The sequence below is a fragment of the Aquila chrysaetos genome, chromosome 14, assembly GCF_900496995.4.
Source record: "Aquila chrysaetos chrysaetos chromosome 14, bAquChr1.4, whole genome shotgun sequence".
NCBI classification, from domain to species: Eukaryota; Metazoa; Chordata; class Aves; order Accipitriformes; family Accipitridae; genus Aquila; species Aquila chrysaetos.
In genome coordinates, this window is record NC_044017.1 from 26,202,790 (window position 1) to 26,220,424 (window position 17,635).

General features: G+C 35.5%; 1 protein-coding gene across 7 annotated transcripts in view; it reads right to left on the bottom strand.

Moving 5' to 3' along the window:
- Positions 1-17,635, bottom strand: part of PCDH17 (protocadherin 17) — an 88,392-nt gene that overhangs the window by 60,568 nt on the left and 10,189 nt on the right. For 6 of the 7 annotated variants that reach the window (XM_030036569.1, XM_030036564.1, XM_030036566.1 and 3 more), the window contains exons 3-4: positions 1,593-1,651; positions 1,261-1,433 (exon numbers count right to left, since the gene is read on the bottom strand). In XM_030036569.1, the coding sequence (XP_029892429.1) occupies positions 1,261-1,433; positions 1,593-1,651 (232 nt within the window). The remainder of the gene's footprint in view (positions 1-1,260; positions 1,434-1,592; positions 1,652-17,635) is intronic. The other variant, XM_030036568.1, reaches the window with a different exon arrangement.

Sequence of the window (17,635 nt, forward strand, 5' to 3'; positions counted from 1 at the left end):
CAGAGAGTTGCTGTGGCAAAAGGTCAGGAAAAAATAATCTTTCTGGCATTTATTACTTGGAAAATAAGGTCATATATGAGGTCAACCTTCAAATATATACAGAATAAATTATACTGCAGCATTCTAAATATTCTACACAGCAAAAATTATATTGCAGTCTCAACATAATCAGAAAAATGAAGTTGAACATGTATTTTCTGATGGCAGTACTACAGATCAGACTAGGCTAAGAGGCAAAAACCCTAGGTCCAACTAATCAACAATTAATAAAAATCTTTTAATGTATTTCTGCTTAATTATAAATATAGCTTCTTATTTAGGCTGGCTTATTTAATAATGTTTTAAATGTCTTTAACACTGAATCGTCTTCCCCACAACAAACTGAAATAATAGCAAACATACAACACATTTTAAAATAATTCAGTGGTGCACTTCCTTATCGCTTACAGCCTAGAAGCAAAACACAAACACACACAATGCTGGAGGACTCAGTCTGTCCGATGCTTTTAAAAAAGTGTCTGAAATAAAAGACCTCGTAATTAGATAAAACACATCAGGAAAAAAATGAATTAGATGCAGAGTATGAGGAAATAAACATGCTTGTTTGTCAGAATGAATGCTTGCAGAGAGCACTGTCATTGTCCCGATATAAGTCATTTTAGCTGTTTCACAGACACTCATCTTTGGCACCTCCACAGGATGTGAGTGAAATTATACTGAAAATCAGATTATGTTATTATTTGACACTTCTCACGCTACTATTAATTGTGAAATCAACATTACAAATAGGAAAATACATCCATGAAATGAAAACATCTTCTGATCCATTTTTACTCTTGTCTGTTATCCCAAGCCTCTTTTCTTTTCCTCTCCTCCAAACTACATGAGGCATGTAAATGACTGGTGTTCTTTTATCTGTTGTAGTTCGAATTTCCAAATCGTGCTTTGGCAGAAGGACTGTATGTAATATATCACAGGCAATGCCAGTGGTGATAAAGTATACTCTAATCATTTTAGATAAGTACTAATTTTTTTCTTTTTTTTTTTTAAATCTACTTTGGATACTTGCGGTTTCATTTCATGTTTGTTCTGAAAGACACCGAGCATTCTTTGCTCTGGGCTAGCTATGAGATTTACTGTTTTCTCTGATAGTATTATCAGTGGGCTATTCCACCCTGATAAATCGCAACTGCAATACTAATAGGTTTATAATGACGGCTTAAACTCGACACTTTTGTAAGCATTGGAGGCTTCACTCACCTTGTTCAAGTGGCTGGCTTTTAGTTGAAGTAGTTTTCATCTTGAGTGCCTCCCTAACAGACATGTCACAGCAGGAGCCTTTGTTAGTGTCTTGGTCACTGTCAGCCTGATCACTGTCCCCATGCCCGCTGTCCCTCAAGCTGGCTCTTTCTGGATCCTTGAACGTGGAGCTACTGAAATACATATTAAAAAAAAAAAAAAAAAAAAAAAAGAAAAAAGAAAAAGAGAGAGAGTTGTATTTACTTGTTCTAAGTTGAATTGTACTCTCTGGCAAAGCAATTTTGACAAGAATGCAAATGGGGAAGCCGAGAAAGTTATTTAATAGGCCTTACCTTTGAACAAACTGCTGCCTGCTGCCCATGTAATTGGGCTCTGCGGGAAAATTGTCTGTCTGTGAAAGAGAAGGAAAAAAATACGTATAGTTGTACACTGGACAAATCTCCTGCAGAGCAACAAGATTTCCTAGAGGAGAAATGATTAATAATTCAAAAATTCCCTTAATCTTCAGATTTGTACATTTTAATTAAATTGGAAAATGCTGGCATGTAATTATGTGCTCAGAACAATTAAATGATTCCGGTCCACAAATTACCTGCTAAAGTAAACAATGAGGCTCCAATAAGTGGCATTCTCTGTTAGTAACCTGACAGATGACACTGTTTATGTTTTTTCATTAGTTAGATATTAAGACTGATGGTTATTGAAAATGAGAGAAAAAATTACTTTTGCATATTACGAAAGTGAATTATTCAATAATACTAATTTTTAATCATAATTACATCATCTACTGGGATTCTGAAGCCCTTACTTCTGTAATACAATTTCATATATTGCTATATAACTCTTGAATTGAAAAAAAATAAACAAAAAAAAATCAAGAAAATTTATGGCTGATTAGCTGTGGGGTTTTTAAATGCTACTGGAAAGGTGCAAGTATGAAAATATTTGGATTTTCTCTCTTTAATTTTCATCAGTATTAATAGCTATGTCAGAATAATGAGAACCACACATGCAAACAAGAACATTAAATGACTGTTGTAGACAAGTAGTTTTTAAAAGAAGATACTTTCATTAAGTCTGTCATGAGTATATTTTTAGCAGCATGAGCTAAGTAACTGTAGAAGCAGAAGTATTTACAGCATCCAGACCAACATGGAGTCCTGCCAAAGGGAACTGAATTCCCCTTGTATCATCAGCTGAAGTTCTTTGGGAGAAAGAGAGACTGCATCTTTCACAAAACTCCATATACTGTACATTCACACACGTCACTTCTTCTTGCAGCTGACCTAGCGACAGAGCTTCTACTGTTTTCTGCATCACTTCATATCACACCACTACGCTTCGCAGCAGCTATGAGTTTTGGAACAGCGTCTAGCGTATCAGTATCAGTAACACAGGCAGCGCTCAATTAATGGAGCAGAAGGCCCAAGGTAACGTTTAATGTCGCACAACAAGTGTTTGCGCAACTGACTGGTCTCTTAGATATTTGGTTTTGCCTGCCGCTCCCCGGTCTATTTTTTAAGCTTTGGTTTGGGTTTATAGGTAGGGGTAATTAGAAATATTTGCTGCTTCTTCTTCTATGGTTGGAATACTGGAGCTTGGAAAAGATGCATGAAGTTACACCTGAAATTTAACAGTCACTGCTGTTTGCAACAGGTAATAGGTAGCCACCGTGCCACTCTCAAGGCACATGTGAAATAGATGTGCTTATATACCATGGATATCTTGTGTCATTTACGGAAGGGACAGGAGATAAAGAGTTATCTTCTGTTTGGCATGTATGAAGTCAATTTACGCTGTACCTTCTTTTTGTTTCTAGTTAAATCTTTTGGTTCAAAAATTAGGATTATAACACACATTGTGTTCACATTTTGAAGCTGTTTCTAATTTAAGCTGTAGCATACGTAGCATTGTATGTGTCGTTACAAAAATAATCTTATGTTTTATCAGTGGATTTTCTTTTATGATAAACTGTACGATAGAATGAGTTTTTACTCGTCTGTTTTCAAAATATAGCATAAAGCACCTATACTCACAATTCTGAATGATTTTTTATCATATCAAAATTGCACATAATTTTGAAATCTGGATGTTTATGTCCAACTAGAGACTTGCTCTTCAGCAGTAGTATTAAAAGATAGGCTTATAAAGTTCTTAAATATGGCCTAAGAAATGCAAACAATATGCTACGCTACAGAAGGAGAATTGTGATGATCTGGGACATCAACCTTAGTCTTGTATCACTGCTTTTCCAAGTCAGCGTTTCAGAAGCTGATTTCAGCTACAGGTATCCAAACTTTTTAAAATCTGGCCACTTCAATTAGGGGGTGGTTTAGTGCTTTGCACTTAAAACCAGACAAGATCCTGGTTTTCATACATGCAGTTAGAATAAAAGCTTGTCTTAACTGTTAACATGTTCCAAGTTATGAAAACAAATATTGAAAACAAAATAAAAGGAAGAAATGGAGGCGTAAAGATAAATACTTCAACATTCTCGTATGTAATCTCTTAAATGTAGCACATCATATTTTGGAAGGAGCCTTAATTCTTCCATTTATTCTTTTCTTGTTGCAAATTGTAAACTAGTATCTCTTCTGTGTGCAGCAAATCTACCTCATATATATACACATATAATCATTATGACACTCACAGAGCCCAAGACTTCTCAATCCAAATAAACTATTACAATTGCAGAACTCGTCTATTTTCTAGGTCTAATATCTCAACTATAGATGTCCAGGAAAACTGACCTTATGCTTTTACGTATGTAAGACAGCTGCCTCCTCCTAAACACAGCTGCTACTAGAATCAACATTTCCATTTTTCATGTCATTGTCAGGCAAAATGCCTGCTATGAAATGCCTTTTCATCAATTCTCTGCCATTAGAAAAGTCGGACTTTTGCCCTGGAATTAATTATAGCACCTCCTTAAAGATGGTGCTAAGAACTTATCTATAAGCTGGATCACAGTAAGAACTTGTCATACTTTTTGTTTCTGCTTTTTCATAGCAAAAAAAGCATTTCACACACCCTGGACAAGCCAAGATATAAATTTTAAAATAGAAGTTATGACTACATCTTAGCTGCCATCCTAAAAATGGGAGCTGCTTCTGAGAAATTCTGTATTTATGGTAATCATTAATGACTGACATTTATGTGAATTTCTGGCATAAGTAACATTCTTCAAAAGCACATTAAAAACACACGGCAACAAAACCAGTCAGATGTACATGGCAATATCATTCACTAGGCTGCTGTACTCTGTATCAAAGAGTGTTGGAGGCTTGTGTTTTCTCTTTCTCTTCAATGAGAAAAGCAAAACTGTGCGGGAAAGAGGTCCTGAGCCATTCAGTCAAATGCACAGAGTGACTTCGGAAAAGTGCAACTCTGGGGACAGAGACTACCATCCTTTCCTGTAAGTGAAAGAATGCAGATTCTCCCCATATAAAGGCCTAGTCCATGTACTATTTTCTCTTAGCAAGTACCGTATCTGTTACCAAAAAAAATTATTCTTGATTCATGGCTTAAGCTTTCACATTAAGGTATTGTGGATATTCCGGTTGTGTTTGTACTACTGGCTTAATGAAAACAATTATTTCTTAAATTTTTACAAGAGTTTACTCTGCAATGCACAGGACACAAAAGAAGGCAGAAGCCTAGGCTGTGGGGATTTATCACAGTGCAAGGATTAGAAGTCGCAAGGCCCAGTCAAGCTTCCTCTCATCTCCTTGATAGTTGCACCGAGCCTGAAGACTGAAGAAGCTAAAAAGGTCACTACAGAGACATATTTTTAAGTGACCCTGCTAAAAAAGTAGACCCGAAAGACACTCAAAAGATGGGGTGAGAGCAGACCCTGATCAGATTTTTTGATATGAAGTAAAAGATTGAAGCTTTTCGGGAACAAGTTTCCTCTTCATTGGCGGGGAAGTCAGCTTAACAAAAGCCTTCAGCTCCTCTGCCAGAGCAGATGCAGGATATGTGTTTAAAGGCAGACTTCTCTCTCTAAGAAAGATGGAACTAGGAAAAAGTGTGGAAGCTGAACTGAAAACTTCTTTCTACTGAAAGGGAATCAAGAAGACCTTTCTGGATGAAACTCAAATTGCTGTTTGTTTCAGAATGGTTTCAGGTTTCTGAGCCTCATTTTATTCTGTGTTGGAGAAACGTGAAATGTAAGCATCTAGTGAAATTAGCATTGTCTGGGAAGACAATGTGGAAAGTTGGCAAATGGGACTAGGAAAAAATAATTGTAATATGAGCTCTTAAGATGAACTACTTTTTGGAGGAGGTGCAAGATCAGAATGTAGGAAGAGGTGCCAAACATCACACCACATAAAGAGCTCAAGCTGAAAGTACAATAGCTCTGCTTCTACTATCACAGCGTCAATAAATAAACATAATGAAATTCATGACACATTATTGCATTGCTCTGTATTGCCTCTATTCATTTAAAAATGATGAACACATTTAAAATAATTCACAACTTGTCAAACGCCTGTGAGCAGTGCAGTTAGTCTGATGCTTTAAGAGGCATTTGTGAAGATCTTATGAGAAAGCTTGATACAGCTTCTATCAAAGTAAAGATGGAAGTATGGGAAAACAGAACAATAACTACTTCACCTGAATCTGCTAGTACAGTTGCATCCAATATATTTACACTGTTCACCAATGATATGTACTTACTGAAGCTACTCTGTCAATAAAAACCACATTAAGAACCTTTTGAAAGAGCTTCCCTGTCAATTAGGCTGCAGATACATTCTATTGCTCCAGTTTTCCTGTCAATTTAATATACTGGATCATATTAACAGTACTGGCTTGTCAATAAGGCAAATCCGAATCCTATTAATGGAGTTATACTGCCAATATAATCGGCTTCCTATTTATCGAGCTCCCCAGTATTTGGGAAAGCTGTGAAATGGGATTATAAGGTTAGGTTACATACATCTGTCTCGATATTACATAAATATTTCAGGAATTGTATCCTGTTGTGTAAAGAAACACGTGTAATCACTTTTTTCCATTACATAAACTTCAGATGACAGAACAGTATAATTGTTTACCATTGTTGAGAAAACATTAAATCATCCTCATTTATCACATTATGTTTCCTGCTCGCTCTAAGTAACGCTGTTATTTTATAAGTCTGCTTGTGTGCCACACATATAGAACTGCTAAGAGATGCATGCACTCCAGCCCCCCTGCACAAGACAATATCTGCTCCAGAAAACAAAAGAGATAAAACACACTTTAGGAACAAAATATGAAGCACTCCACAATTTCAATCCTTATTTAGCCCTTGTACTGTGCTGTATAATCTTGGTGGAACTGAAGCTTTTAAGTATAATTCTAGTGTAACAGAAACCCCTGGAAATAATTAATAAGAGGTAGTAGTTCGTGCATAAAAAAACAGTAGAAGTTCAGCAAGCCTTCTATTTAATAGAAGCCTTAATGAAGTTGAACATTAGTTGCTTTTAACCACATTCAATATTAAATAACTACTTTGACTGGATTAGCAGAATATACAACAGACCATTAAACCTGATTATATTAAAAAAATCTTTTGCTTAAAAAAAAAAGAAAAAAGAAAAAAGTAATTGCATTAAAATGTACTGGGCATTCTCTTGTCAAATTAAGTCTCTAGGTCTAACTTGAAAATATGGATTTTAAAAAACATGGTCCAAAATGACAGTTAAAGGTCAATGAATCAAGTTGCCAATTATATTTTCTGGTAGCAGATGGGTGCAATGAAACCTAATGATTGAATTTGAAACGCTTTAACGCACCTTTTATCTATGGCTCCCACCATGTTGAGTCTACCTTAGTATTCCTAACAGATATTATGTTTACTGCACAACAGACTCAACTACAATTAGGTAACTAGAACGAAATCTGCACTTATCACGATATCCAGCTTACTCTAAGAATATCATAGCATGAACTCAACAATACATTTGGGAGTGTATCTTTGATAGCATTTGTGGGGTTTTTTAACTTTTCATTCCGATCTGCATGTTAAATATGAAGTCTAGAAATTAAGATATTAAAATTAGAGGGAAACTTAAAAAAATGGTGCCTTGAAATTTAAGGAGATGATCAAAGTATTTGTTATGATTTCAAAAATGTTTTTCTCTCCTTGTGTTTAGAACCCTTTTTTCTGTGCGAAAACCTTATCTTTTCTTTCTTTCTTTCATGCACATAGATTCTACAGTGCAATTGTGAGCTCCTGGCATTTTATTTTTAATTTTGAGTTGTATCGGAAAGCTCTTACTCAGCAGGAATTCCCAGTGAAGCCAGTAAGTGTTGTAGAATTTGTCCTATTCTTACCACTGCTGTTTTCCTGTTTCTAAGAGCAACATATCACAAATGTTTTCTGAACAGATAAAAGCTTGTAAACACTGCAGTACTATATGGTGGAGAAGGAGATCAAATTATGGCCTTTTAACACTGACAAACTGTTTTGTCCTCATAATATTTAGTAAAGGGAAACAGAGACACTGGATATTTTAAATCTGTTAAGTTTGCGTTAACATCTATCCACTGTGTTTACCTTCTTCTGACCAACCCATACTCTCACTAAAGGCAACAATACAACTCCCACAAGCCATGACCTGAGGTCTGCTGAAATCAATGGATGTTTTCAAATTGGTTTCAATAGCCCTTGGATCAGTCTGCTTACTTCAATTATGGGATAAGCGAGTCTTTACATAGCGCGCTACATTCCCACAGATACATATGTTGTATGCTGAAGAAAGCTGCAAAGGAGCAGGAAGAAGATTACAATAGTGATAGAAAATGAGAAGAAACTCTTAAATGTAATATTCCTTTATCCCAGCATATGGTCTTCTCTATGGATGGCATTTAAACAGGTTTGTAATGGCAGTGACGGGGAAAGGTGATTAGGTAGGCAGCAAACACTGTATGTGGCACAAGACTCCAGTTCTATGTTTCTTCCCTACAGAGTGAAAAAAATCAGCAACAAAGATAAAGCAGGACTTGGTTCTGAAGCCACAGTGCCTGCACAGAAAACACGCATGAAGAGGAACACTGAAGCTTTCTTCCTAGGTGATGGTCAGAAGAACAGAGGTAAATCTAGATCGCCTCCTTTCCTTTAAACCTGCAACCTTATCCCCTTTCTTTTCCTAAAATCCTTCCCCAGAAAAGCAATGATTCCCTTAAATTCCTTAGGAATTAGGAAGAAAATCACAGATGTTAAGACTTACATTATTACTTTCCATCTAATTTCTTATTTAGGTCATGCAACTCTTTCTTTCAACATTTTGTTAAAAATCCCCAAGTTATTCTATGAACATTTTGTGACAGGATACAAAGCCCTACGTTCACACAAATACCTTGGCATAATTATTTCCTCTTAGCACTAGAAAAAGACACACCACTAAATATGCTGCCAAAATAACGGCCGAATTTATGACAGAATAGTAGATCATCAAACTTTACAGCCTCACATGCCTGTGCAAGGAGATTTTCAACTGTAAAATGGTGATGAGTTGATTTATTATTTGTGACATAAGATAAATAATTTAAGCTTGCACAAATTTAGCAAGAGGTTCTGTCCCTAAATATATTTTAAAGCCATAACAGTCATGTGTCTATGATGAGGTGCCTCATAAAACAGAAAGTTTGATCAAATACACCATGAATATAGTAGCAGTGGTCAAGTAGGCTTGGACAGAAAAAAACAGGCCTTTCTGCTATAGGGCTTTGCATACCCATCCACAACTCCGTCACTTCAACGTTAACCTGCTGCAACGTCTTTATACAGGACTCTATACTAAGTTGATTCAGAACGAGCAAAAAAAATAGTTGTCTTTCTCGATAGGATCACCTCATCTAGAACACAACACCCACTTATCTAGTGATCGCCACAGGTCACCTCTAAACTCACAGGTATTTAAAGGCTGACTTTGACCTGTAAGTTCTTAAAAGCCTGGGAAAAAAATGTTCTAGATTACCCCTCTCATTACAGCTTGCCATACGGAGACTCTGAAATCAGATTTTGCTGTTAAAATAAAGAAGATCCACATAAGAAATGTTCTCTGCAAAGATTCCAGGATTAGGAAAAGTCTTCTTTCTGTTCCAAACCAGTGTTGGTTTGTCAACATCTAGGACACTGCTGCAAATTTCACCAGGGATAGAGAGACTGAACATGAATGCTAATATTTGACTGAGGGGTTAGTTAGAATACAGGGATTAAATTATGGATTTACCTCTGTATCTAATTAGTAGGATGCTCACCCAGCACGTGAGCACTTTTTTCGAAGTAGAATGCATGCAACGACAACTGAAGGATGCATATATATTTTAATTATTTAAATTTTTTTTTAGTCATGATCTTTCAAAGAAAATAGTTAATGCAACCTTCTCTAAGTAACGTCCACATCAGAGAAGTCCCCAAGCCAACATTCAGAAGAAGTGTGTGTGGAGAAGCCTCTTTCAAAATGGGAAAAAAAATGAAAATACGACAGGTACAGCGCAAGAAATTCCAAATAAAAAGTCATGCAAAGGGGAAAAAATAACTTGTTAAGGTTGTTCACACAGCTCTTCCTGAATATTCAAACTGGATAAAGTGTAACACGGACTAATGCTGCTCCCTGCAGGTGGATCATGAGCCCACATGAAGCCACACCAACTTCCAACTTCACTGGAATTCAACATGGAGTTAGGTGCTTAGCTTCAGAGAGCGGAGCCTTTGCATGCAATTCTTCTACACATACGCCCTCAATACTTGTTTTCAGGTAGAAAAACTCATTAGGAGATGAATTAGATTATTTCCGTGGAAAGTTATTAATTTACATAATTTCAGGGCCATCTCAACTTACTGAAGCTTCTTTCTAAATAAACATGCCATTGTGCCATTGGGAATAAAACAAAAGCCATACAATACTAAAGGACTACTATATGGTCTTCAGTTCACATGCAACTTTATTAATGTCACCGTAAATTCCTAAGAATGAGTAAACTTGGGTTTACTTGTTGGTTTTGTTCAAATCTTCTCAGGCATAAAGTAATAAAATACAAAACGCCCTCCTAAAATATGCTAAGATCAAGAGCAAACTCATTCGCTTTCAATGAAAATAGAATTAGGATCTTACTCCTAGGACTTTGTATATCAAACTTCAGTGTAGAGACTTTCCAAGGAAATGGTACAAAGCCCTATTCCTAAAGGTTTATAATAGGATTGCTGCTTTAACCTTAACCACAGCATAACAAACAGCACCAATATAATGATAATCCAAGCTACCAGCAACCTTAGAATGTGCAAGGAATAGACAGATACTGGCAGGAATTAATCTGCCATTTTCACACATCTGCCCAAGGGAGGTATTGTAATTGCAAAAATTTACTCTTAGACTGCTGAGACTCATAGTAATTATGTTTCTTTTTTTAATAGAAATAGCCACAGGTAGTAACAAATTGGGTTTTGAGATGGGGAACTGGGCATGCATTCTAACCCAAATTACTATGTAATTGTCTTTATTATAAAATACTATAGAAAACCTATGGCTCAAAATTTAAATCAGAACAAAACCGTTTCTTTAAATAAACTCTTCTCCTCCCACGGCTATTCAACATGTATGCCTATTTCTTCATTTACTGGTATCAGCAAGACCAGTATGACTGCAAGCAATTTATCTTTATCTAAATATCTTTGCCAATACTAACCAAAAATCCTGAAGCTCACATTTGCTTAATAGAAACAGCTTTCTCTTGCTTTACTTTCATGCAAGTAAAGTAGACTAACAAGTAGGTCAAAATCTGGAAAACTAGCTACTGGTTCCTAAGGTTCCTTTGCCAGTATCAGGGGATGAAGAAAAGAGTGTGTGTGGTCTACATATATTTTAAATGAACTAAAATTAAAGTTTTGTTCAAAATTCTGGAAGCCTGTTTGAAACAAATGAGCACAGGAAAGTACTTAAAATGAGTTATTTCACGCTTGAAGGAATTATTATTTCATTGCCGTCACATTATTGCAATAATGAGACATATGCTGTTGGGAAAGATCATATATATGGTGGCAAATGAATAAATAATAAAACAAATTCATTCAGGTACTTCTGCCCCTTGCAATAGTATATCCTGTTAGGCCTGAAAAGAAGCTACAGGTGGTTTAAACAGACAAAATACTTTTACAGATTTAGACAAAACGAAGACTGTGCATTGAAAGAAATAACATAAAACGTTTTGTTTTCCCCTCTTTTTCACCCGATGGCTACAAAGCTGACTGATACGTTCTTTGCCTCGGAGCTACGAGATGCAAATTATCATGTGCTTTTTAATACCTAACACCCTTGATGGAAGCAATTGAGTGCTGATCGTTCTGACGTGTCGCATGACTTATACCTCCTTTTCATCATTACTCTCAATCCCAAAGTCTGATAGAGGGATACACAGTTTTAAGCAAGATGTATAACTTCTACCATGAAGTGGAAAATGAGGTCCTTCCTTACCTATACTCTTGCCTCGGGAAAAAAATGACAACAGCATTTGTCTCTAAACTTGATGCTTTCTAAGTTGCAGCAAAAGGTGCACATTGACAGCATCTTCCAAAACACTGTTATACAGCTATGTACAGATCATACACAATATAAAAAATAAAATAAAATAGATGCACTCTGGTCATTAATGGTGTCTTTTATCAAGCTAGATAGTTCTTTTGAATCCATGCTGCTCTCATATCTATATATCCCCACATATACATTCATACACGCAGTTATATTATCTGACGTACAGTCTAGAAATTTAAATAGTTTCTAAGGTTTTGTGGCTGCCATTTTTAAAAGGCTTTTAATTTCATTGTTTCCTAAGGACTCTAAATTCCACTATATTCTTGTTGTCATTTGATCCACTGAAATGATGAAGAGATCAGAAAAGAACACACTTGGTATTTTACAGCTGTGGCTGGATAATCTTGCTCATGATCATCAAAGCAGGATTGTTTTTATGATCTTCAAATCTGCATATCAAATTACGCAAGTCTATGCGAAAAAGCTAAAATATCAAATATTCAGACATCAGGACTATTTCAATAGAGTACTAGAGAATGCAGTTGGAGGCTAAGTGAAACGAACAGCTTTTGCAGCTTTGCAGTGTTTTTAAAGCAAAAGGGAAAAGCAACAGGGAGCAGTTCAGCTAACACAGACTCACAGATTCGGGGCTGAATTCTGCACATGTTTACGCACATCAGCAACTCCACTCCTGTAAGCGATCTATTTAATTCAATGCTTCTATTGACCCACATTAAAATAGTCACTGAATAAGTGTTTTAAGGATGATGCCTTGAAAGACATAACACTACTATAATTACAGATATATAAGTTAGTTTCCATAGGCCTCGAAATTACTTATGCACTGATTAAGGACATGATCCTGCTTGTTCTAGATTTGTGGAAAACCAGTGCTTTCCTCAACACCAGTAGGAACAAAGCCCAAGTACTGAATCTGAGGTGCGTTATTAAAACAATGTTCTTTTCTTTGTCATCTTTAAAATTTTATAGATTTTAAATATTTTCATTAAGAATTAATGAAAATTTGTTTAGCCCACTTCAGCTCACCTTTTTTTTTTTTTTAAACTGAGTTGTAGCTAAACAATCTTAACCATAAGTGGTTGCTTAGCAATCAGCAAAGAACAAGACAGAGATATAGTAAGTAAAGAAACTGACTGACATGTTCTGTGTTTGAATCATGGCATTGATTAAAAACAACAGAATAACACCAACAGAAGTTTAAAACAAAATTCTATTAATAAAAGAATACATATAACTGTCTTCAGGAACAAATTATGCATTTAAAAGCTGCAAATTGTGATTCACATGTCTACTCACTATAAAAAATCCTTTAGTTATTATTAAAAATATATTTAAATCCTTCAAATTTTGATGAAACCATTATTTACCTTTTGTTTTTAATTCAATTGTCAAGTGTGCTTCCCATGATTTAAAAACAGTATATATCTACAAAGCAAGCAAGAGTTTATAGCTTTGAAGACTTGAAATTGATTTTTAATGCACCAGCTTTCAAACACTACAAAGGCTGCTCTCTGCTGATAAAGACAGTAAACAAGAAATTGTCCTTTAAATGTTCCCTTTAATGTTTTTCTTTAATTAAAAATCAATCAAAAAACATTGCAACATTAAAAATTTTAAAATTAAGACATTAAAAAATGTTTCAGGTTTTTGACACACAACGCATTCAAACTAGAATGAAAACTTACGATGTTACTTTTGTTTACTTGTGCTAGTTTAGACTTTCTTTGCACTGTAAACACTGTTAATCAAGAAATAAAACCACATAAAAGTAGTTTATCATTGAACACAGATATTTTTAGTGAGTAGAAATGTTAAAAATGTGATGAAATAAAACTAGACATTATAAAAGTACTGAAGTAAAATGCTTTTTTAATACCTTTAGATTATTTTAATATATTCCTTTCCTCTAATCAGACCAAAGCCTATTTATGTAGATTAGTTACATCTAGAGTCTCATTTATCCAACCTGTATTTATCCTTTGATCACAAAGCTTGTTAACTTAAATGGTCTTTTATTGTTATGATTCGTTTTCCCATAATTATGCAGTTTAACTGCCTGATTTTTTTTGAATAAATATATGCAAACGCGCCAATCATATTCAGCAGTGTTATGCTGGATGCTCAATGAACTGTAAGAGCCATTTCAATACAATAAAACTGCCTGGAAGTGTTCCAGGGCAAGGACTGCAAATACCAGTAATCATAGTGTCACTAGAACTAGTACAGGCAAATACAAGCGTGTCACACATATATCAATAGATGGTCTGAAACACTGCCTGAAACTAATTTCGCATGTCTATCACTGTAAGAACTTACAATGCATCGATCAGAGGTCCCACCCACACAGCTGAAATTATGCTTTTGCATCTTGTAACAAGACTTTTCCTTTCGCCTTTAGAGTCGGCCTTTGGCGTGCCACGGAGACTGCGGCACACAACCACCCAGCAGGGAACGGGATGCGATTAGAAACTTTTCTGTGCGGGGTAAAAGTATTTCATGAACCAGAAGGACTCTCATCTGATACATACATCACGAAGCCAGTAGAAAGGTCCACGGCTAAAATAAAATACTGTGCATTTGGAGGATGTTACTTGCCTAGATCGCTTGTAGCGTACCAAATTGAAAATAGATCAGCATGGGACTGATTGTCTTGAGGGCTGAAAGAGGAGATATCCCCTCTCTGCACAAAAGTGACATGCAAATTGATCTCTATGCTGTCCCTCTGTACAAGTAACACTAATAATTGGCTGAAACTATGCAGTTATATCTTCATAGGTAGAGGGACTCCTCAATGTTGAGGACACATCACCAGACAGAAATAAGGAGCTATCTTCTCATCTCAAGCAAGTGAGATGAATTGATCTTCTGCTACCCTTTCTGCACAGGTAACACCACTAACTAGCGGAAGCAATTCAGTAGAAGAAAGAGATGGTTCTCGGGTGACCTTAATAAGCAGGAATTGTATCAGCAGCCTTTGGGATTTAGCTAGAAAATATATGACTGCTCAAGGAGGTTATTTAAAGCACTGCCTAATATCCTAATTAACAGGGACATTCATATGAATTTGCTTGTTCTTGAACGTAGTACTTAATACTGAGTATTTTATCTAAAATGCTTAATAATTTATCTATTTTTTTCTTTCTCATAGGATTTACAGTAATTAATCCAGAATCTTTTTCTACAGCAGACTGAAAAACAAAGGTTGTACTAAAAAGACCATGACAAATATATTACTAGGGCTTAGAACGCACCCTGGCTAAGGTTTATGGCAGGCTGTACACTACTCCATTTCATCTCATCACATCAGCAAAAGCAGCAACTAGTTAGTCTCCTTGTTGCCCCTTTAAAAACATAACAAATGAAACACTTAAACTCCAGGAACTTTTCCCAAAAATCATTCTGCCACTCTCTTCCTAGTACCTTTTTCTTTTTCTTTTTTTTTCTATTTAGGTAAGAGCCTGCAGTCCCCTGAGAGTTTCACTTGTTTCCTGTATTTTTGAACCCTTTAGCATTAATTTCACCACTTTGCTTCTTACAGCTGAAGTAGAGATACAATTGAAAGAAAAAAGCTCTCAGGCTATCTGCTGCAAAAATTTGTCCCAACTGCTCTACTCTGACCTTTTGACATCAAAGGATTGCTTCTATACTTTTAAAGATAAAAACAGAGCTGTGTTTCTGCTCCGGTCAACAAATCATTGTTTAAGTTCTTTTCACAGAAAATTCTTACCTGTTGGAAAATACTAGTACTAGTGACAAAATGTCTTTTCTTTATACATGCAGGCACTCCTCAGTCTTGAAAAGGTATCTCAAGACCTCTGCCATGCATCCTGTATGTTTTCTTCAGAAAGAAAATAACCCATATGCATACACTTTTTATAAGTAGAGTGAGTGTCTTGCATAGCGAAACCTAATATTAATTTGACAAGGCATTTTAAATTTTGTAGAAACAACGAAAGAAGGAGAAATCAAGCAGGATCTTTAAAAACATATGCATAAATATTACCCAGTATGTTAATGTTTCCTGGGGAGGAAGGTAGTGAAAAGGAAGAAAAAATGCTGGGGAAAAAATTTGAAAACAAAATCTCAATTGGTTCACAGCCAAATGTTGTGACTTGGGAAGAAATTATCTTTTTAATGACATTTTTGCCTCATTAGAGAAGCCAAGTTGTATCTATGCTTCCTTAATACCAAGTGATTTTTCTGAATCTTTTACGTGTATCTAATGTTAATTTTCCATGTAACAATATTTGTTGAATTTTAAGAACAATCCTATATTATGCACACTTTCAAAAAGATATGAAAACACGTGAAAATATATGTTCCACAATATGTTCAGTGGAGTCCGTGATTTCTTCTTTCAGCTGCACAACTGATTCTGCTAGGTTAATGGTTGGAGTTGATGATCTTAAAGGTCTTTTCCAACCTAAATGATTTTATGATTTTATGTGAATAGTTACAAAAATCTTCTAAATTCCAGTCTCCTTAATTGTTTGTAAAGAAGCTGTAAGAAAACATCACAAAAAGCTGAAATCTAAAAATAAAGGGCCCAATCATACTATTCTTAGCTGGACTCTGGAAGGGTCTCAGTCACAATTTACTCTTGAACCACTGAAATCATTGATGAAGTCAAAATTATGCTACTGACTGAAATATGAGTAAGAACAGGCTTTTTCATCAACGTGGGTAAGGATAACAGAAACCTGACCAATCTATTGTTAAAAGATAACTCTTCAAAGGATCAGTCATCGAAATTGCGCTGGTAATCACAAATTTGTGTGGATTTTCCCATATAAGATTAGGTAGTGACAGTGAGCACCAAGATGAGGCAAGCTCAGACAACTTTTAGAGCCATTGAGAGCTGTGATCCAGTAAATCCTGCATGATTTGCTTCATGTCCTTTATTTTAACTGCACTAACTTTCTTCAACTCTTATATTTTGTAAAACAGCAAGTTCTACGGAGACATTATTAATTTATTGGTTAACAAGAATTTCTGTTCGGGCAATATCATTTGCTTTCTCATAATATCCATATTCTACTTCGGGCTCTTAAATTATCTTTTTCTCTGTTATGTGTATTGTTCTATATTGCAGCATTTCATCTTGGAAAGTTCTTTAGATCTCATATGGACCTATATATCAGGAATGATCTTTTTGAAATAATATTGCTATAAACAATACTGGCAAGGAGCTCAAGATCAAGACCAGAGGAGATGTAGCACAAAACAGGAGCCCAATTCTGCTTCCTCTGCCTATTTCACCAGCCAAGGCAGATGCCATAGTAAGCAGTATTTTGCCAGATCTTGTCCTAAAATACATTTACTTCATGTCACAGTACTATGCAGTGTATCTTGACGCAAAATGAAATAATGCTTCATGAAAATACAGAAAAGATCCTGTCCTAAAATTCTTACACAGCTGATGCTGGTATTGACTTCACTAAGTAAAACTAAAACTAAAGCTAAAACTAAAATGACATAACACAAAATCATACTAATTGCAGACTGTATTTACACAATGCAGACATTCACAGGAGTTCTTTTGCAAGACATCTAACCTTGTAAAACACTGTAAAAACTACCATAATGCATCTTAGTCAGGTAGTTCTGAAGTTTCATCTGATGACAGTTTAGAATATGCAGCTGTGAAATTTGGGGAATTATAAAGTACGAACCCACAAACTTCCAAATGTGTAGAACTGCCCCAGTATTCTCTTGATGCAAAATGTTAACTTCTACTAGCTCTACTGAGATAGAATAATATTGCTCATTTGCAGCAGAAGATACAAAAATAAGAAATGAATACCTCTGTTTTCAGATAGGAATTTAAATCA